Below are 22,823 nucleotides of genomic sequence, written 5' to 3'. Positions count from 1 at the left end.
GATGGGAGCACCACCGATCGTAGTCGAGGCTCTTGCCAGATCAGTGTCCTTCATTCATAACACTTGGGAGCTATATATGATGGGTGGAAACCGATGGTGGAGAGGCCCCTAGTGGCGATGATCTCACGCATGATTAGGAGTAAACCATCAGTGCCACATGAGATTGTGTGGGTAGAGATGGGGGCTGCACCGATAGTGCCAGAGGCTCTATTCCTGACAGTAACATACTGGCATAGGCTATGGGAGCTTCCACTTGATAGATACCCCCGGCTAGCCCTGGAGTCCTCGAGACAATTGACACTTGAGGGAGATACAGAGTGCTGGTATGCACAGGTAGGCACTAGGTTTGGCATGCAGGGTATGCAAATGGAGGCACTCCCCCCCTTCCAGTACAGCATAGAGGCCCCGTCATTTGCTCTCAGCCGCACAGAGCGGAACAGGGTTATCAAGAAGGACATTGTCAGACTGGATACTCAGAGGACATGGAGTTCACTGCACCTAGTCGTCCACTAGGAACAAAGATGGCCTTCTACAGAGATCACCTCCTATGCCTGACAGAGGATGGGTTCATCATCCGTCCACGCTACATGGACATACACCTATCCTTTGGGGTGAGATGTGCGATCGGCCACATCCACACCTCGTCCCACCAGCTGAGAGTGGAGACTGCCAGATATGGGCCTAGGGCAGCCGCACCAGAGGACACGATATGCCAGCTCTGTCACACAGAGCCCGAGACAGAGGACCATTATATATGGTGATGCCCCGTGTACTATGAGATTCGGGGGAGGTTCCTCTGCCTCTTCCGAGCTGGGTTCGGACCACTTTCCAGGATCATGGACTTCCCGGATCAGAGATGCCTGGGACTTTTTCTTCTAGAGCTCCGTAGACACAGGGAGTCCTTAGTGAGATCCAGATCAGCTGTACTTGCTTGAGGACCAGCACAAAGAGCTCTCACTGACTTCTTCCATACCAGCACTCCGAGGGCCGATCCACCCATCATACCCAGACCACAGGCTAGTGTAGGAGCTCGTCCGAGAGGCGTGACACTCGACAGAGCCACTGAGTTATGCAGAGCTCGACGCCCCAGACCCCATGGCCCTCGCCCACGGCCACGCCACCACAGGAAGATCCGGGCCATCATCTCCCATCATCGCAGGACCTTCTCGCGCCAGCTTAGTTTTACCACCTTGAGCACCATGTTACAGCGGCCCATGAGGGATGTATTAGGGTGATATGAGAGCTCTCTGCTCATGTACCTAGATCAGATTTTAAAGTTCTAGATTTTTGTTATCTTTCTTTATTACTATTTTGTACCCAGGATTATGTACCCCATGGATATGATGTAACCTTTTGGTCTCATAGGTCATTTTGGCCTTTTGAAGACGTTAATACAACTTTCTTCTTCTTCTTCTTCTTCTTCTTCTCTCTCACCAAAAGGATTCATACACCGGCAACACTACCTACAAAGACACATGTCACATGCCATGTGGATTCATACACCGGCCACACCACCTACAAAGACACATGTCACATGCCATGAGGATAGCGACTTGCCATATCCAAGTCTCATCACACTCACTAAGGTTTGAGAGAGGGAGATATGAGGGCATACAAGAGGAGCAAAGGATCTATTACATGTGTACCACTGGGAAGGTAGAGACAGAGGAGCACTATATCTGCAAATCCCCAATATACTATGAGATTCGGGGTCGATACCATTGCCTATTCAAGGAGGGATTTGGCCCACTCTCCAGGGTAATGGATTACAAGGACAGCGTTGCCTAGGCCTATTTCTGTTGGGCATGCGTCGCTACAGAAATAGACTACTCAAACCACAAAGACCAGGACGATGGGACACATCACAAAGCGTCCTCACACAATTTTTTGCCGAGACAAACCCCAAGGTGACCAGACGTCATACCCGTGAGCAAGAGGAGCCACAGCTTAGCGAGACCCTGAAGGCAAATGCACACTTATGGTAGTGCTACATGTGAACAAGACCTAACCAAGGGAACTTTTTTCCATATGGTTTTGTATCACCCTAGTGAGATAGGTATGTTTATGTTTTCTTTCTGTTATATTTTCCATTCCATGATGAGATATCCATGGACATTATTGTATCACTTTGGTCTCATAGGCCCATTTGGTCTTTAGTAGACGCTCTCTCTCTCTCTCTCTCTCTCTCTCTCTCTCTCTCTCTCTCTCTCTCTCTCTCTCTCATAGGTCATTTTGGTCTCACAGGTCATTTTGGCCTTTTGAAGATGTTAATACAACTTTCTTTCTTTCTCCCTTTCTTGTTGTGGCCTTCCAACATTCTGGATTGCCGCATCGGACCTGATGTATTCGCCCACGTTCAGTCTGCCCCTGGAGTATCCCCCTTGAGGGCTCTAGTGTGGGGTGCTCTACCGTTGCCCATTTCTGCCACCTGACCAAGCGGCACTAGTGCAGAGAGGACCACCGCCACACTAGTGCCCTCATGGGGAATACTCCAGGGGCAGACTGAACGTGGCCTTTTGAAGATGTTAATACAACTTTCTTTCTTTCTCCCTTTCTTGTTGTGGCCTTCCAACATTCTGGATTCTCCTAGAGGGAGCTGCCCGCATCGGACCTGATGTATTCGCCCACGTTCAGTCTGCCCCTGGAGTATCCCCCTTGAGGGCTCTAGTGTGGGGTGCTCTACCGTTGCCCATTTCTGCCACCTGACCAAGCGGCACTAGTGCAGAGAGGACCACCGCCACCCGACCAGTCGACAATGCTCCAAGCATAGCGGGCGGCACTCAACCCACTTTGGGACTTACATGGTAAAGGCCACATTTGCTTGCGGTTTTTGGGCTCCTCTCTACCAACGTCGTCGTTCCATCCTTTATTTCGTCGTTGTTACACGTCTCCGATCGCCATCGGTTCATTCCGTCGCCGCTGTATCTACTCGTCGTGTTGTGCCATCGCCAACCAGATAGTCGTGGGCCTGCTGTACCTACCCAACCAACTGAATTCACTATCGCCAAGCTCCTACCCAACCAACATAGTGGTTGAATACTTTAGGTACGGTGCGGTATGGTACGTGTATGGTACGAGCACGTAAAGTACGCATCAAGATAAGTACTTTAAGTACGTTCATGTTTTTTACTATGTACGTATGTATGCATGCATATAAAATAAGAAATATCTAGCATCCATACAAAAATAGCATGAAAGACAATGAAATGAAAACTAATCTATTAACTACTGAGCAATGACCATTGCCTAAAATAATTAAAAAATGGACCAAATAAGTGTTATACATTGAACCTCACATTGGTACGAAGACCTTATCCATACGAGGTATGGTACCTATGGAGTGGTACGGAAAGTACTGAAGGTACTCATCGGATGAGTACGGGTACAGAATGCAACTATGCCAGCCAGCACGCCATCACTAAGCAGCTACTCTCTGTCTAAGGTCTACATGTCTGCACTTTTGAATCCAATAATTTCATGAGACTCTAAGCTTGCAGGTACTATAGTACAGAGTGAAAACTTAATTGAGTCCAACACTCTACAAGTTTTGGGGCTTTTCTGAAATTCATGTAAGTCAACATCAAAAAAAGCCAATATTGTATGCAAAATTTGGGGCTTTTTTGTTTGGAGCATGTATTAGGGTTACAAGGCAGAGATTTGAAACATATGTACACACACCGAGTGTTTTTCTGGACGCTACAGCGAATCTGTAAGAATACCCTCGCTAGAGGTTGGCATTTCTGCAAGCAGAAAGGTTGCACAAGAACACTGGGTTGCCTAGCAGTGCAGGTAAGTGCTTTTTGATTTGCCTGCAGGCATTAAAGTGTGGATTCTGACATCATGGCTCAAAATGAGACAAATGTATTTGCTGTGCTATTAGAAGAGGATAAGCTAGATGGATAAAACAACTCCTTGTGTAGTTTCATAATTCAGAGTCTGCTGGTAGCCAATGTAACTCGCCCAAGAAGTGCATCGCTTGACCATGAGCAAAATTAAGCATTTTGGCATTTAATCGCAGCCATTAAACAATCCACAAAGCTGAAAATAAAACTTGCACATATAGCACCACATAGAGGCCGGAATGGGCCGACACCACCCCCCCCCCTCCCCTCCCCTCCCCTTCTTGGAGTATTTCATTATCCAAGGAGAAATATAATATGTACAAGCTTTGAGGCCCTTACTCTCCCCATGGGGGATGCCGGATTATCCATATACAACCATAAACATGTCCTTCACCCAATATGGCTATCCAGCATGTCCTTCCATAGGTGCACAAACATATATAACAGCCCACATGGCTTTCCATACGCGCATCAACTTGTACGACAACTCATATGGCTGTTCCACAAGCACATAAACCTGTTAACCCGTCCGTATGGCTCATCTATGACCGCATAAACCTGTAGACCAGCCCATGTGGCTCATCTGCGAGCACATAAACCAGTGTAACCACCTATATGTCACATCTATAAGCGCCAAAAACCTATTAAACAGCTTGTATATCGCATTAAACCAGAAATTTCAGCAAGCTTTAGAACTATTTTGCTGAAAAACAGCCATCAGGGGTGTGCAAGATGGTGTAGAGTAGTGAAAATCATCTTCCCCAAGTTGGATATGGCTATGGTAGGCTTAGAAATGAAGAGAAATGGTGAAAAAACAGAGTTTCAGCCTCCAAAAACCTACTTGAAGCTCAAACTCGCCCAAGAGATGACTCTCTCATGTTTAAATAAGCAAGAAAATGCTACAATGCCAGATGAATTGACAAGTGTGAGGACACTTGTCTCACTTTTATCCTCTTATCTGCCACATCTCCCAAATCCCAAGGCCACGAATTCCACAATCTTCAGCTCTAAAAATTTCCCATATGATAGCTAGTTTCACAATGGCGCTTTCACAATCCTCGATCTCTGCCAAATTCTGGAGGTAATGACGTGAATAAAAACTCCACCGCAGATTGCCAAAAATAGCAACTTCCCGTAAAATTTAGGAGATGATCTCTTTGCGTTCCACCACATGAGAAATACATGTAAGCACCTTGTAGAAACCTCTTTCATTGCTCGAACTCTCCCAAATCCTCAAGAGTTCGGCATACATACATTCCACTTGACATTTCTCTGTCCAAGAAACCATCTCGAGTGCCTGGATCATGTTACAACACTTGGTCACACTTGAGTTCCAAAGCCCATTTCTGTGTCCAAGAAACCGTCTCGAGTGCCTGGATCATGCTACAAACACTTAGTCCTCTATACGAACACTTGGTCCTCTATACTGGATGATCCCTGTAATTTGGTATTTTGATAGTGGTGCTTTAAGCTATATCACTTCTTGCAAAGATGTATTTCAGCACTTGGTTTATGCTTCTGATGGCCGCACTGTATCAGGTGCAAATCATTCTACTTATCCAGTGAAAAGGATAGGGAAAGTCATTCTTGTTGCATTCAATGGTGCAAAATGTATGCATGACTAATATATTGTATGTTCCAAGGATAAAGAAAAATCTTCTATCTCAACCATAACCGATCAAGATTTGGTGGTTGAATTTGCAGATAAGAGGTGTTTAGTCAAGGACCCTTCAAGGGGTTATGCTATAGTCACTTCTGGAACATGATGCAATGGCTTGTATAAGCTAGACAGATATAACGAGTGTTCATATGATGCACATATAGTGGCTGCCCACACTCCTGCTATGCAAGATGCAAAACTATGGCATGCATTTCAGGCATGTAAACATTGGGAGTTTGATGCTTTTGTTGCAGAAGCATCATATGGTTGACAATATACCGCCTCTTGAGTCTCCAACAAGACATGTATGTGAGGGGTGTATTTTTGGAAAGATGCACCGCAAACCATTTCCCAAGGATGGAGTTGTTAGAGCTGAAAGTAAATTACAGCTCATACATAGTGATGTATGTGATCCGATGTGGACACCATCCATGGGGAGGCATCTTTACTTTGTCACATTCATTGATGACTATTCAAGGTTTTCTTGCGTATATCCTTTGAAAGCAAAAGCAGATGAGTTTACATGCTTTCAACACTTTGTGGCAATGGCTAAAAATATGTCTAGATGTAAAGTACAGACACTCCGCTCAGATAGAGGGGAAGAATACATGTCTGATGCATTCAAGGATTATTTTCTTCAAAAGGGCATCAAACATCAGTGCTCTATGCCTTAAACATCACAACAGAATGGTGAGGCTGGGAGGAAGAACAAGTCTCTCATGGAGATGGAAAAATGTATGGTGACAGCACAGAAGTTGCCTCATACTTTGTGGATGAAAGCCATCATGTGTGCAACCCATGTGTTGAACAGGTTTCCAACAAAAGCTTTGAAGACCATAACACCATTTGAGGCTTGGTAAAATAGAAAGCCAAAAGTGGATTATATGCATACATTTGGGTGCTTAGCATATGCTCATGTGCCAGAGTAACTCAGAACAAAGCTAGATGATAAAGCAATCAAATGAACCTTTGTCGGCTGCAGTAATAAGGGCAAAGGATACCGTCTCTATAATCCAGTAACACACCGGAATTTTTGTCAATAGAGCAAGTTCAGCCCATGGCCAACTTGTATAAAAGTCATGATACATGCTCACAGAACATGTTTGATGGACTTCCATAGCCATTAGTGGGGATTCAGTTCAACCAGCCCCTATTCAGGATATGCCTCACGTTGCAAAAGATGTAAGACATAAGGAACAATCAGCAAATCAGCCCCCTTCTATGGAAGAGGTTGAAGATGTTGTCACAAAAGAGCTAACAGCCATACAAGGAGCCAAATCTATGCCTAGATGGTTGTTGAAAACCTTGCAAGATAAGCATTATCTTTGCAGGTGTCCACTATATTACGAGGTCCGGGGCAGATTCTGTTGCCTCTTTCGGTCCACTAGCCAAGATCTCAGATTTTCCTAACCAAAGATGCTGGTCTTTATTTCCTAGAGCTCAATAGACATAGAGACTCCCTTCTCAGTGAAAGAAGAGCTCAGACCTGGGACATGTCACAGTCGACCATCACCAGCTTCTTCCGAGTACAGGATGACAGCACCAGTCAGCGATCCTGAGAGGCGCCCAGACCCATAGACCCATCCAGTAGGCCCTGACACCACACTATGCTGCTACGTGGAGCACCTCAACCCTCTAGAGTCACAATGGGCCGTGCTCATCAGCTTCAGTGCAATCGGCATCCACCAGCTCCGGGTCCACGACCGCGCTCTACATGGCAGCTCCAGATTAGGGAGATTCTCCAGCATCACAGAGACACTTTCCCACTAGCAGTAGGCATGACGAGTCTCTCATCAATCATCGACTGCCCGTGCTGGACATTTTAGATGGATAAGGATGATCGTACTATGTATTGTAGTAACATGGCGATGTATTTTTCCCATGTACCTAGAGATACCTCTATCATCATCATTGTGCATGTGGATAGTTGTCTATGTTTTTTATTTTTATCAAGACGATGTTACCTCATGGTACCAATGTAAAAAAAAATTTGCTCTCATAGACCCTTTGGGTCTTTCAAAGATATTTGATATTTTTTCTTTCTTATTCTCTCTCTCACACACACACAACAAGAACAACCACCACCAAATCATGCAAGGTAAGCCTTCAAAGCATTAAAAAATATATTACCTTTAAAAAATACATCAACAAACTATAAAACTAAAAAAGTTAAATGTCATTTTCTCTACATAAAAAAGTTAAATGTCATTCTCTCTACATAAAAATAAGCAAAAAGGCATAACACAGTTACTCGACAAACGGAATCACGTCCTCCAGTCAGAAGAATGTCCAAAGTCGGGTGTAGCGTTAAGCAATAAACTCCGCTTAGATGTCCATGATATGAACGTATAACCTGGACACAGCAGAGAGAGGGAAAAAAATATGTTGATGTCCATAACAGAAGACCACAAGAGTCTATGAGACAAAGGTAGCCCATCAAGCCTGTGTGTGTGTGCAACGTGCTGTTGGGGGGGAGAGAGAGAAGAAGGTGATAGAACCTTGTTATATTCAAGATCCCAGCATTTCACTTGTTTATCATCACCAGCAGAGAACATGCAGGGAAACCTTGAACTGACTGCAAGGCCTGTTTTTAAGAAAATCATTAAAAGATAATAGAAATTTCTTCAAGGCAGTTAATATATCTCAATTTAAAAAAACACGCAGCAGGATAGAGTAGATATGAGCAAGATTGGATTTTCTTTCAGGCTCTGTTGCATGCACATTGGATGAGGGCTTAGGGGAGATCAGCAGTTTCTTGCAGGAGGCAGCCCACAGCAGATTACACGGTTTCCGGGAGCAAGAGAGGAGTTTGAGGGGGAGTCTTGCCTCTTTACAGCAACTTTAGGAGAGGTCCCCGGATAGCCAGTGGATCAAGAGTTAGCTCACTGCCGCTCACATGGAGATTAGATCCATGGAGGAGAGGAGGGTGGAGTACAAGTATCATGCTAGGGCCTCTTTCTGGACAGAGGCAGGCGACAGAGTCATAGGGGATTTCTTTGAGATAGCTCGACCCCACAGGAGGAGAGATGGTATTCGCAGGTTGCATGGCCAAGATGGAGCTATTGTTTCAGATCCCCCACAGGTGAGAACCATCGCCACGGACTTTTTTCGATCCCTCCTCACTTGTGCCCCAGCATCTTCACAAATGATGGACGCACGCGAGAGGGTCTGGTGGCATACGAGGGAGGTGGCTCCCCCTTCTCTTGGGTCATTTTATTGACACCATTTACTGCTGAGGAGTTGGCGGAGGCATTGACAGCACTTCCCAAGGGCAAATGCCCAAAGGGTGGACGGGCTTCCAGTCTCCTCCTTTCTTCACCATTGGGACCTCATGGAAGGTGGCCTTCGAGCTGCCTTCAATGAGATTATGATTACAAGTGCCATGCCAGAGAGGTTCTCAAAGGGCTTGATTCACTTGATTCCCAAGGAGGGTGGTGACAGATTGGAGATCCGGCAGTGGAGACCCATCACTCTCCTTGGGACAGCCTATAAGATATTTGCCAAGGCCATCAACAAGAGACTTCAGCCTTTTCTCCCAGACTTGATCCATGACACTCAAACTGGCTTTGTTCAAGATAGGAGCATCCTGGACAACATATTTACTTCTGGGAGGCGACAGCTTCGGCCAGGATGCGGCAGCAAGACGTCATTGTGCTTCTCCTAGATTTTGAGAAAGCATATGATAGGGTGCATTGGAGCTCTCTGGAGGGCACGATGAGCCGTTCCCCATGGAGTGGATTCATGGGATTTCAGGACTCTACTCAGCCTCGCATAGCCAGGTCCTCGTTCAGGGAACCCGCGGTGACAGATTTCCCTTTCTCACTCGGTTCGGCAAGGTTGTCCATTGGCACCTTACCTCTTTCTTTTCGTCGCCGAGGCCATGACCAGTTTTCTCTCGGCCCAAGGGACAAGGCTCCTGGGATTACGTCTTCCCCTCCATACGCAGGAGAAGTTGCTTGATTCAGAGTTTGCAGATGACACAGTGGCCTTCCTTCCAAGAGATGTTAGAGATTCATGGCAGCGATTGAGATTTTTTGTCGTGCATCAGGAGCGCAGAATCGCAGATCAACTGGCACAAGTTGTGTGGTTTTTGGGTAGGTTTAGCACCCGCCCCGACTTGGAGACCAGTTGAGGCTTTCTAGTGGATCCTGAGAGGCACTCCAGTTCGGTTGGCATTGATATCACTCCCAAGCAGCAGCTCGCTCCACTTCTTCAGAGTATTCAGAAGAAGCTTTTATATTGGAGCTCGACGAGGCAATCCCTAGCGGGCAGAGTGGTGGTGGCGAACCAGGTACTTCTAGCCACCATGTGGTACATCACTTCATGCTGGGCCTTTTCTCGGGCATGCATTGGCCAAGTACAGCGATTGATCCGGAACTTCTTATAGGCCGGAAGTGATGGGAGGCCAGCCAGGGCCAAGGTGGCATGGCGAGTGATCATTCAACCACGTAGCAGAGGGGGGCTTCGCCTCATCGATCCTCCTATTCAGAGCCATGCCCTATTGGGCAAGTTTATTGGCAGAGGACTCCTTCCTGGTGGTGAGCCCTAGAAGGATTTCTTATTGGCCCGGATCTCACCCCGCACTCCGAGCTTTGGGGACCTGTGGTCGGAGAGTACCCGATGGATCTTCACAGAGACGTGGGCCCATGGTTTTAGCCCAGCTTTTGAGGACAGATTTGCAGCCAGTTTACTTCGGGCTTGGAATCATCTCAGGCCATCCCTCAAACAGACAGTACCAATTGCCTCAGAGAAGCGGCTTCAGTAGCCTTTGGTTTGGACCCCCCTAATCCATTTACCCAGTGGCCACATGTTAGGGGCCCCACCGCATGTATCTTGGGGAGCCTTGAGCATGGGACCAGCCAGGTCTCTTGGAGATTGGATTGCACACAGAAAGTTACCCCCGGAGGAGCAGGAGAGAGGCTTGACAAGGATCCGGGGTCGAGATAGGCTCACCATCGACATTGACTCAGCTATCCCTCAAGAATGGCCGATGCCTATTCCAGACCCGACCCACCAGTGTGGCTAGGAGTGTTTACGGAGCAGATGAGGACAATGGTCTGCTCACTTTCTCTATTGGTTCCTAGGCCTGACTAGAGAGATCAGATCTTCTCTTGGAGGATGGCTGCACCTCGCAAAGAAAGAGGGTGATCGGTTTTCGGGCACGGGATTGGCACATAGATCCAACACTACCCAAGGTGGCCAAGGAGAGACTATGGCGGCTATGGATCTGGGAGTGCTGACCTCTCACAAGGCTGCAATGGGAGCCGGGAGAGTGGACATAGCATGATCCCGTGCTTCGGGAGGAGACTCTGGATGCCCCTTCTTTGCATATACAGCGCCGCTAGGTCGCAGGATCCAGATGCCTGAGATAGATGGCACACAGGCAACAGCAGCACATTGGCAGTCACAGGGCCTATCACAACGCTTCCTTTCATATTTCTGGAAGAGGCTTTGGGACACCTTTCGGCCTAGAAATATCACACTCTTTCTTTGGTTGATGGCACACAAGAGTTTGGTGATCGGTACTTGGCTGTCTCAGCGAGACATTGCCTTTGGGATTGCCCGAAGGCTCAGCAAATTTGGCAGCGGATTCTCCACATCTTCGCTATGGACAGGGCATCGACCCAGATCATCACTTGGGGAACTGTCGCTTGGGCCACAGAGGCCGAAGCGATCAGGGCTTATGAGGAGGATGGGGGAGGACTAGCCCTTCAGGACTCTCACCATCGTATTGCAGCAGTACCAGTCATCACAACCCCTCCTACAGGTGACTGGCGGCCACGCTCTTGCCAAAGATGGGAGATTTGCAGTAGCATCACAGCCCGGCACATTTGGCATGGTAGCTGCAGTGAGGCCATTGAGAGTACCCACACTCCGCCGGCTGAGACCATCAAGAGCATATGGCTTGATATCATTCACACCCTCCACAGTCAGTGAGGGAAGTTACAGGGAGGTTCTCACCGCATGCGGAAACTTTGGAGGCCTGGCCCTTTCCTCACACATAGAGGTGGTGCCCCATTTGGCATTACAAACCACCTGTGTGGTTGTTCCCCCCTCCCCCTCCCTCCTCCCCCTGTATGAGATAGCCTTCTCCTCACAGAGCGGCCAGCCGGAGGAGAAGCATCTCTTCCCCTTATGATCACTTGTTTCCTGCCCTTGTATGAGGCAAGTTTGTATTTAGTCCTTTGTGGTTGTACTTAACCCTTTGTAACTATTTTTCTTTGACTAATTGAAGGATCTTTTTCCAGGAAAAAAAAAAAAGAATTGTTAAAAAAGCCCTTTGCACTGATGCCAAAATAGTGGTTTCAAGGTGTTGGACAAACCTCGGACTTGTTCAATATGCCCTGTTAAAGTCAGCTTCAGCTGTCCTGAACCAAGATCCCAAATCTGCAAAAGCAAGCACATTAAGATACAAGAACCTACACTGAGCCTGCTATGAAACCACACAAAACACAGCCAATGCGACCACAGATAATTGCAGAAGGCTGACTGACCTTTATAGTTCGGTCAGCAGAGCCAGTGCAGAACCATTCATTTCCAGGATCAAAAGCTACTGATCTGACCCACCCAAGATGACCGCTAATAACCTACACACCAAGTAATAAGCAAATTTTGCACAAGCTTTACTCAATTAGCAGATTACATCTTCCAAACAAGGAGAGGCTCCAGATCAAATACACAGGCTTCATTGATCCCCTTAAATTCCTAAAGAAGTGCCTCTTCAAATCCTTACATTTCCTTCCAAAAAAGTAAAATATACACTGCAAGATGACTGAGTGACTTTCCAACATAAACAGATGGAGCAAAAGAGACCCCATGGAACATAGCAGCTACATAAGGCAGATGTGGATCACATACTGCACTCAGGTGACAACACTACCCCCGATTTCCATTAGAATGTGGTTCAAGTATCCTCTTCTAAGGCTAGTCACACAGCGCAGGAGGGAAACTGAGATGCTCCACAGCATGTTGAGAATTGCTGACCCACCTATGAGTGTTAGGCAAAGTTCGGGGCTTAATGAATGCCCATGAGACTGTCTCAAAGCAAGAAGATAAGTACAGGTTATATTTCAAAATTAACAAAAACAGTGAAATCGACTTCATGAGTTTCTACTAACAAAGCTTCAAATCATTAACTCCATCATGCATAGCACAGAAATCGTGCTATCACAACCCCACTCAAGTTAACAGCACCCAAGAGTAGGTGCACATTCATGCATAAAGGTATGTCCACCTTAGTGGAAAAATCTTCATAGGTAAACCACCAAACTGAGTTTATATCACTTTTCTAGAGATGAAGGGCAGAATCAGCCGTAATGAAGGCTAGCACTACAGAGAACACTACACATACAGCAGCTTGCCACACCAGGAGAACACATCAACACATTTGTCTTCACCACAGTTGGAAGCAAATTTGCAGATTTTAAGGCATCGGATGCATCAGATAAGGTGGCATGAGGCAAGCCAAGTCATAAAGAAATGATTCCTTTCTGTTGTGCCTAATCACAAGGCTATACATCTGAAGACACTTCTGCCACTAACCAATTAAGACCCAGTGTACAAAGGGTTTACTTATGGAGAGAGAAGATAGGAGTTGAGCTCGCCTATTTTTTCTCCTCATAATATCACAGAACCTTCTAAATTTTGGTGCCTCTCGCAGCTCCAAGCGGTCCAGTGGAGCTAATGGCCAACCTAAAGGACATTCATCTGCTGGTCTTGCGCTGACAGTCAGCGAGTTCAAGACCAGCAAGCTGAAGCGATTCGAGGCATCAGTTGGTCCAAGTGACTGAGAAATCAGCAAGATGTAGAAAAATCTTTAAAGGTGCTGAAAATGGGCCTTCACCACAGTAGATGATGGGCTCACAGATGGAACTCTAAAAATGAACCTAAGAGGGTCTTTTTTTGGTCGAAGAATATAATATTTCTTAAACATAAGATAAGGGACACATTAAGTCCTCGTGACCACTGTCTAAAGTAATATTTTTGTTGGCCAAAACTTGTGGAGGAATTTCTTTGGAGCGTACAAGAGCCCCAGCCATGCATCAGGAGTTTCCTGCCATACCACTCTACATGAACCATGTTTTTTTACATTCAAGATTCTTATTTGGGGAAGGGACAGAGAAATGAGTTTACTACAAAGCTTTCGATACAATCCCTCAAGCCATGCTTAGGTATAGACAAGGTCACATGGGCAGTCGTGGCAGCAAATGAGCACGTGAAAGGCTGAACAGGATTCGCTGATGAGGTACACAGTACTATTGTAGTCAAACAGGGACGCCAACCTTCACCCTCTCTTTAGCTTTTACATTTATTAGCTTGCACACCTGATAGATGACCTCTAAGGGGAAGCTCTACAGGGATATTAGTCTCCATCCTATTCTTCGCACATGATGTCATACTGATATTGCACAGCAGACAGCGCACTTGCAGCAACACTTGAATGCATTTAAGTCATTTAATACAAGCAAATCATTCGCATTTGACACAGGAAATAGGATTTGTCAAGGCATGAACTTATTTGCGGTGGTCTTTTCAGAAACAAGAAACCTGCAGCTAGAGGATATGCATCACTAGCACGCCTAGAGCACCCATGCTTCTAGGAAGTACAAAGTCCAAACTAAAACCCTTCTCTTTGACTCGCTGGTCTGTCCAGTGGCCATGGAAGGAGCACTTCTGATTTGCCATCTCTAGAATGGTGCCACATGAAGGAATAATTAAGTATGATGAGTCGCATAAAAAGTCCAAAGTGTTAGTGTCTCAAGCGTGTGCCATGGTCTCAGAACACAATTGCATCAGTAGGCCACCTAAGTCCCACTATTGTCAAGCTGTGCCAACACCCATGCATCTCATAAGCCATCTCGAGCCATTTCACATCCCATCAAGACAACACCCTTTAGCCGCAAGTGCATTAGCATTCACAAGAGTTACGGCTAAAAAATTATAGCATTGTGATAACCAAAGTCACTGTATCCTATGTATTTAGAACCAACTCCTTATTTCATCACTGAATATTTTATAAAAAACAACAAAAATAAAAAGGATGAATCATACCCGATAATTTTTCCAAGGAGGATGCCACACCGGACGTGGCCACTTACTCGGAAGCCTTCGCATGACAGCAGCACTTGGTTGATATCTACAGTAGAGAGAGTGTTGTTGCTACCAATGTGCTTTAAAAATTTTGAAACAATTGATGTAAACAAGTGGTGTGCATCAAGTTTGTACTTCTTTGCTATCCAAGCCTTTCAATCAAGTTAAAAAGACCCTGTGTATTGTGCAGCACGCTATGGCAAAGACAGGAACTGTAACACAGCTCTGGAGACAGACCTTTCTGGAGGCTTATATTCTGAAAGTGTGGATGATGGCAGTGGAGCCAAAGATTCCACTGCACCTTCAGTCCTGTCTCTCACAAGAAATAAAGTGAGAAAGGTACAAATGCACTGGTAACTTAACCTACAGAAAAGTTCCAATGGTAATAAATCAAATTGTAAAGATTGTAATCCAGACAACAGACCTTCCTGAAGCCTGAGAAGTGACTATAGCCAAAGCAGATTCTGAAACCTTATTTGCCTGTTGTGCAGCTTCTGCTGTACAAAGAAGGGGGAGGGAAATCTTCCATAAGTGTCCAGTAGAAGATAAATAGCTAAAAAAGACAGTTTTGAATGTCACCTTCCAAGCCATATAAGACCCAGCATAATCAAGGACGAGAGACAAAAAAAACTAAGCTCATCAAGCTCTGAATCTGAATTACCGATGGGACACAAATAGCCTCTTATGAGTGCCAGACAGTGTTGCTACACCTCCCCAGATGCAATAGAAAGCTGCACACTAGGGGTGGCCAATGGCATGCCTTGCCTGAGGGTATTGTTGAGTTTTGAGTTCTTTGTTTAAGTCTTCTGCAGAAACCTCCTTTATCTCTCAAACAACTGCTAACAGCATCACATTTTCTATCAAAGTTTAGGTCTACTAGTGCTAACCACCATAGTTGGTAGTCTATTGAGAGTGCAAAAATATTTTTTTCTTCATGTTTTTAAGTTCCAAGTTCGTAGAATTTTTTTCACTACTTTCCATCAGAGTGGCAAGAATTTTACAGGATACTCCAAGGCGTTATTCCCTTGGAACCACCACAGATCTGTTGGGTAACCCCATAATCCCCAAGAAAGACAGAGCTCAAGACTTTGAACCAGATGCAGAGGGCAAAGAGAGAAGAGATGGCGCACAGAGACACACAGGCACACAGAGTTAGTCGAACATTAGCATACATAATTACTCTCATTGTTTAATCTTTGATTTTTTTGCCAAATACACTTTTCACAATCTGCATATAGTAAGTGTCCACACTAATGCCAAGTGTCACTAATACTGTAAGTGTGAGTACTGAGGTTCTAACCTCTTTATTGCTAACACCAAATGTGTGAACCCGAAACAATTATTCCCAACCCCCTAGCACATTTACCACTTCTAAATGTGCATCTCTCTCACCAATTCCCCTGTAGTGGTAATGTGAATGAACAGAGAGTATATCAATCCCCAAAAGGAAGTAAGCACAAATCTTAGCGAAAAGCTTCGAACTTTTCTCATGGAAGCGCCTCCATGAACATTTGCCAGGTTGTCCTCTGACGGACAAAAGATAAACTGATGTCACCTACATGTAGCTGCTCTCTCATATAATGATAGTGGACCTCAATGTGCTTTGTTTATGCATGGAACACGGGATTCCTAGCGATAACCATACCACTCTGTGTAACCGATAGGGGATCCGGAACAAACAGACAAAGTTCAAATATGCAAACAGACAATAACACAGTAGGAAGCCACAAAATTTATAGACAGCACACTAAGCCGGAACAGCCGGCCCCCCCTAGAAACTTCTTTATTACGTAGAAGCTTTACAAAGAATCCAAGGAGAGGGTGCAGTCATGCACCGGATTTTCCACAGTTCCTGAGCAACTTTCCACAAAGCATACACCAGTCTTTCACAGTTTTTTTTTATTCTCAGAGTCAAGACAAATCTGTCCCGCAACACAGTCTCAAACCGTCTTCAAATCAGCCCCAAAACAACCTTGTAGGCGACCAACAGAAGACAGGCACCACACAGTTGCAACAACCAGCTTCACAAACAGCTGTCAGCTTCCCAGAGCTGTCACGCGTTGTCGTGACGTGTGCGGTCTAGCCGGGAACACACTGGGTGTCTGGCTGTGAGAGTTACGTTGATTTGCATTCACTTGATTTGATTATTCAGAGGAAATAAATCCCGCCAAACCTCCTCGCTCCTCTCTCAGAGACGCATGTACAAAGGGGAAAAGGTATCTCTCTTAGCTAAACACCAAATCATCATGATCATCAAGTCTCAGACATACCAGCAGCTCCCAACATCATGTGGATCCCAGGCACCACTCGCCATGTGATGAAGCATTCCAGGAGACATTTTCCTATTGACCTGCACTGACCTCCCTGCTGCATCAATATCCCACACATATAGTGTCTCCTCATCAATGCTCAATAACTGATTATGTTTCTCACCTCCTTGCCACCATAGCGTACATTTAATCTTCTTCGTGTGACCATCCAAGTCTGCCACCTTTTCCAACTGACTTGAGCTCTCTGAATGTTCGGCCATTCTCCATAGAGTTGCTCCATACTCTCCACCCGATGCATGCAGATACAAAGAATGATGTGCAACTGCTCTATCAGACTAGCTGAAGTAGAAACTCAAGGCGAATCTCGTTGGGTTGAAGCCATGAAGAGTATGTTGGAAAGTATAGCTGGAAGAATGCCTTGTCCAATTAAGAGAGGTGATAGAAAATAATGCAGCACATTCCACACGCTGCTCAACAGCATGACTGTTAACAGCTGCCTCTTCTCTGAGATAATGGTTGGAAAAGAGCCAGAAAAGTGTTGCTAAAAGAAAGCCAATCAGCAAGAAGTGAAAGAAGACCACCGAAAATATTGTCAGACAAGCATAAGCAATGCTCTGACCATACGCAGCACAGTATGCAGAAGCAGCCACTGCCAGCAACAGGCTGCAAATCACCACAAAAGCAGGATCATCCCTGGCCCATTGATTCTTGGTCTGCTTATGGTACTTCGTGTGCTGATAGCTTGACTATTTGCCTGAGGTACTGCGTCAACAACGAGTTTTGGCGAAAGCCTACAGCCGGGCGATGCCTGCTGGAGGTAGTAGTAGGCAACATGTTTGCGTTACTCTGTGCACAAGCGTCCCCTTTTCTTTCCCATTTCAGCGCCTGTGGCTGCCTGATCACCAGAGCCACGTCTCTGCAAAACGACCCCCACTGATCAAAGCGGCTATCTTCCTTTTTTCTGCAGCAGCTGCTGCCTCCTTACTTCTGGTTGCCTGCAGCGTCCCTCTCCCTTCACACCAGCACACATGGGCCCCCCCCAGTTATCGCCTGCCGCTGCCGCTTCCTATTCCCCTCTCGCTTCTCTACCCCTTCTTCTAGATGGCGAGTTGGCAGCCCATAAGGCCTTCACGCCACCTTTCCAGAAGAAGGCCATGTAAATTCTTACTTTATTTTATTTATTTGGAAGAAAAAAAAAGCACCATGTTATTTCCTTTTCACACCAATCTCATGGCACGTGGCCCCCTTTATCTTTTATTGCCCTTGCTTCCACAACCTTCAAACACAACCTTCAGTGCCCACATCATTTGGACACGCACACAATTCAAGATGACTGAGCAGCTGACATCTTCTCCAGCATCTGACCTCTCACCCGACAGGCTGCAACAAGCTCAAGCCAATACCGTCAACCCTTAATACCTGGCGACGCCCTTAAAAGCAAAACCCTCCACACGCCATACATCCCATATGTACACAGGCACTTAATCCCATGCATCTGGATTTGCATTTAATAGCCTCACATACATGGTTTCACACCATAGACGTGCCGCGGCACGACATCCACCCCCTCTAAACCTGCACATCCTCTGGTATGTGCCACACAGGTCCTGGAACTCACTGCCCAGGCATTATTTGCACACCAACATTGGTATATGTACAAGCATCAGCAATCACATCTGAATGGTTCTGCTTTCCCACCTGGATCAAATACCAATCGCTTTTGGCATATGTGCCATATCCTTTGCTCATATGAAGCCCTATCCTCACTTAGATTCTCTGCATATGCATGATTACCCTCATCATTTAAAGTGGGATGCTCTTCAAAATGATTTGCTTCAAAATTTTCCTCAGGCCATGTTTGAAGCCTTTGCACCACATATTGTATGGCCACACCAAATAACAACTGCATTAACAGCATGGAACACACATTTGGTAACATCCCATCCAAATCTACCTTGCCTGGATCCAGCTCTGATAAACATTCATTCTTCTCATCCAAAGACGGGAAAGCATCAACACATACAAAATCCAACAAGGCATCATCGAGAATAGCCTCCAGATCTGAATCAATTTCATCACAATCATTTGGCTTACATATCACCTGCACATCCTCACTTGCAACCAACAGTTGACTAGCATCAAGCATAGAAGAGCCCAAAGCTGATGGGGATCTATTATATACCATGAAATCATCCAATGCATCATCTAAGATAGCATCCAATCCAGGATCAATCACATTGAAGCCATTATCATCTTGCAATCCCACATGTTGATTATCATGAACATTCATACCCCCATAACTATATCCATTTGGTTGCTCATATGCAGCCTTATGAGGCTCAGTGACCACACTTTGCATATCCTGCATGTTATCTCCCAGTATTTCTTGATACATGTCTGCAGATGGGCTTAGAATTATGGGTCCCTCACCCAAGTACCCTTGAATCTGTATATCATTGAACCCTGCATGATCCAAAAAGACAGATTCAATTTCCCTCTCCAAATCATCATCATAAACAGGCTTCCAAGCTCGAGATTGTTGCTCACAAATGTGGTTGCAAGGTAACCCTGACACTGATGACATAGCATCACCCTGTTTATTGTTGGAACACCCTGTTAGCATTCCAGAATAACCCAAATCCAAAGAACCTTGGCAACCAGCTTCAGAAGCAACATCACTGTTGGAATCACCCATATCACTCACCCCCTCTAAATCAATCACACATACTTGTGGCCCGTCTGCATATTCATGTACATCATCCTGCTTATAAGCATCATAACCAGATAAGAATGCAGTAATGATAGCATCTTCTTCTTGTCTTAGATCTTCAAACTCTGCAATCATGCTTTCAGCAAGAAGCATTGGTTCCTGCTGTTCTTCACACATATGATACGACACCTGAGGAATACCCTTCGAAACACCTGTCCTGAAGCTCTCTGAATCAAGTGTCTCCTCAAGCATAGGCATACATACATCATGTGGTATGATCATAGGACCCTGTATGTCTGCACCCTCAAACAAGGAAGACAGATTATACTTGCAGAGTTCACCCATTGTATCTTTATGAGGCTGTAGCAAAGCATCCCTTTTTGCACTGTGAAGGCCTTGTTGCTCACTAATGGCTTTTTGCAGTCCCAATTTAGCATAAACAGCCTCCACAATCTCTGTATCAGCCTTGAATAGCAATTGATTGTCCTCCATAAGACATGCATCAACAACCGCTTCTAAATTTGCTCGGATTGTTGCTGGAACACTATCACAGCTCACATTATACCTGGAACTCGCATAAATAAGTGCATCTGCAAAATCACTCCATCGTTTGGAGTGATACTCTGCTAGTTCCAACACTTCATCCTTTAAATCAGGACTTACAAGGTATGCAAAAGATGCAATCATCATACTCTCTGGAACCCCTTGATTCTTCATCTCTGTCTCGTAACACCTTAGATAGCTTTCTGGATCGTAACCATCAAATATATTGACCCTGTCATACACCAATTGCACAGCATTTTCCACTGCTTCTTCCTGAATTTGCTTTTCTTCTTCAATCTTCCTGAACCGCTCTTCAAGCTCTTTCATCTCTGCATACAAATACTCCATTTTGCTAACCATCTCTACGTACTCTCACCCCAGCGGTTTCACGTCGGGTTCACCAAAAAGCTGTCGTGACGTGTGCGGTCTAGCCGGGAACACACTGGGTGTCTGGCTGTGAGAGTTACGTTGATTTGCATTCACTTGATTTGATTATTCAGAGGAAATAAATCCCGCCAAACCTCCTCGCTCCTCTCTCAGAGACGCATGTACAAAGGGGAAAAGGTATCTCTCTTAGCTAAACACCAAATCATCATGATCATCAAGTCTCAGACATACCAGCAGCTCCCAACATCATGTGGATCCCAGGCACCACTCGCCATGTGATGAAGCATTCCAGGAGACATTTTCCTATTGACCTGCACTGACCTCCCTGCTGCATCAATATCCCACACATATAGTGTCTCCTCATCAATGCTCAATAACTGATTATGTTTCTCACCTCCTTGCCACCATAGCGTACATTTAATCTTCTTCGTGTGACCATCCAAGTCTGCCACCTTTTCCAACTGACTTGAGCTCTCTGAATGTTCGGCCATTCTCCATAGAGTTGCTCCATACTCTCCACCCGATGCATGCAGATACAAAGAATGATGTGCAACTGCTCTATCAGACTAGCTGAAGTAGAAACTCAAGGCGAATCTCGTTGGGTTGAAGCCATGAAGAGTATGTTGGAAAGTATAGCTGGAAGAATGCCTTGTCCAATTAAGAGAGGTGATAGAAAATAATGCAGCACATTCCACACGCTGCTCAACAGCATGACTGTTAACAGCTGCCTCTTCTCTGAGATAATGGTTGGAAAAGAGCCAGAAAAGTGTTGCTAAAAGAAAGCCAATCAGCAAGAAGTGAAAGAAGACCACCGAAAATATTGTCAGACAAGCATAAGCAATGCTCTGACCATACGCAGCACAGTATGCAGAAGCAGCCACTGCCAGCAACAGGCTGCAAATCACCACAAAAGCAGGATCATCCCTGGCCCATTGATTCTTGGTCTGCTTATGGTACTTCGTGTGCTGATAGCTTGACTATTTGCCTGAGGTACTGCGTCAACAACGAGTTTTGGCGAAAGCCTACAGCCGGGCGATGCCTGCTGGAGGTAGTAGTAGGCAACATGTTTGCGTTACTCTGTGCACAAGCGTCCCCTTTTCTTTCCCATTTCAGCGCCTGTGGCTGCCTGATCACCAGAGCCACGTCTCTGCAAAACGACCCCCACTGATCAAAGCGGCTATCTTCCTTTTTTCTGCAGCAGCTGCTGCCTCCTTACTTCTGGTTGCCTGCAGCGTCCCTCTCCCTTCACACCAGCACACATGGGCCCCCCCCCAGTTATCGCCTGCCGCTGCCGCTTCCTATTCCCCTCTCGCTTCTCTACCCCTTCTTCTAGATGGCGAGTTGGCAGCCCATAAGGCCTTCACGCCACCTTTCCAGAAGAAGGCCATGTAAATTCTTACTTTATTTTATTTATTTGGAAGAAAAAAAAAGCACCATGTTATTTCCTTTTCACACCAATCTCATGGCACGTGGCCCCCTTTATCTTTTATTGCCCTTGCTTCCACAACCTTCAAACACAACCTTCAGTGCCCACATCATTTGGACACGCACACAATTCAAGATGACTGAGCAGCTGACATCTTCTCCAGCATCTGACCTCTCACCCGACAGGCTGCAACAAGCTCAAGCCAATACCGTCAACCCTTAATACCTGGCGACGCCCTTAAAAGCAAAACCCTCCACACGCCATACATCCCATATGTACACAGGCACTTAATCCCATGCATCTGGATTTGCATTTAATAGCCTCACATACATGGTTTCACACCATAGACGTGCCGTGGCACGACAGCGTGTGGGCGTACAGTTGCTGTACGGCTGTCTGTACAGCCAGCAGGCGGCCATCAGAAGCAAAACCACCAGCAGCTGTCGGCCTGTTGTCTCCACTGTAGGCGGTTACCTCCAAAATGTCAAAAAGCAGGCCATACAACAGCTACCTACGCTCGCCTTCCTACACAGCAGCTGTCGGCCAGTGTATACATGCACATACGAGAGAGAGAGAGAGAGAGAGAGAGAGAGAGAGAGAGAGACAGAACAGCTGCTGCCGGCCCTGTACTCTCATGCACATGCTCCATAAAGGACAGCCCCTCCTCCCTTTTTTACGAATCATCCCTGCCTCCCGTTAGTCGACCAGCCAAAAGTATGGCTCCAGCCTCCAAAAGCAAGTCGACCAGCTATATAAATGCTTGTGGAAGTCACTTTAGCATCTTCAAACTTGCTGCCCAAGTTTTTGTATATCCTCAACCCTAGGCACCTACTTCTGTCCATAAATCCATGCCCAAATAATAATAATGTCTGACCAAATTTTAATGATGTCTGAA

At 45.8% G+C, this 22,823-nt stretch overlaps 1 protein-coding gene across 2 annotated transcripts in view; it reads right to left on the bottom strand.

Moving 5' to 3' along the window:
- LOC147636112 (protein pleiotropic regulatory locus 1-like) overlaps positions 1-22,823 on the bottom strand; it is a 143,833-nt gene that overhangs the window by 92,392 nt on the left and 28,618 nt on the right. The window contains exons 4-10 of one of the 2 annotated variants that reach the window (XM_086801552.1): positions 15,017-15,089; positions 14,830-14,901; positions 14,554-14,638; positions 11,997-12,089; positions 11,826-11,889; positions 8,001-8,086; positions 7,754-7,855 (exon numbers count right to left, since the gene is read on the bottom strand). In XM_086801552.1, coding sequence (XP_086657678.1) covers positions 7,754-7,855; positions 8,001-8,086; positions 11,826-11,889; positions 11,997-12,089; positions 14,554-14,638; positions 14,830-14,901; positions 15,017-15,089 — 575 coding nt within the window. The remainder of the gene's footprint in view (positions 1-7,753; positions 7,856-8,000; positions 8,087-11,825; positions 11,890-11,996; positions 12,090-14,553; positions 14,639-14,829; positions 14,902-15,016; positions 15,090-22,823) is intronic. The other variant, XM_086801553.1, reaches the window with a different exon arrangement.

Source organism: Cibotium barometz, chromosome 8, assembly GCF_041138505.1.
Source record: "Cibotium barometz isolate CiBa-2024 chromosome 8, ASM4113850v1, whole genome shotgun sequence".
Lineage (NCBI taxonomy): Eukaryota > Viridiplantae > Streptophyta > Polypodiopsida > Cyatheales > Cibotiaceae > Cibotium > Cibotium barometz.
The sequence above is the reverse complement of the archived record's forward strand: the minus strand, read 5'-3'. Positions and strand labels throughout refer to the sequence as shown.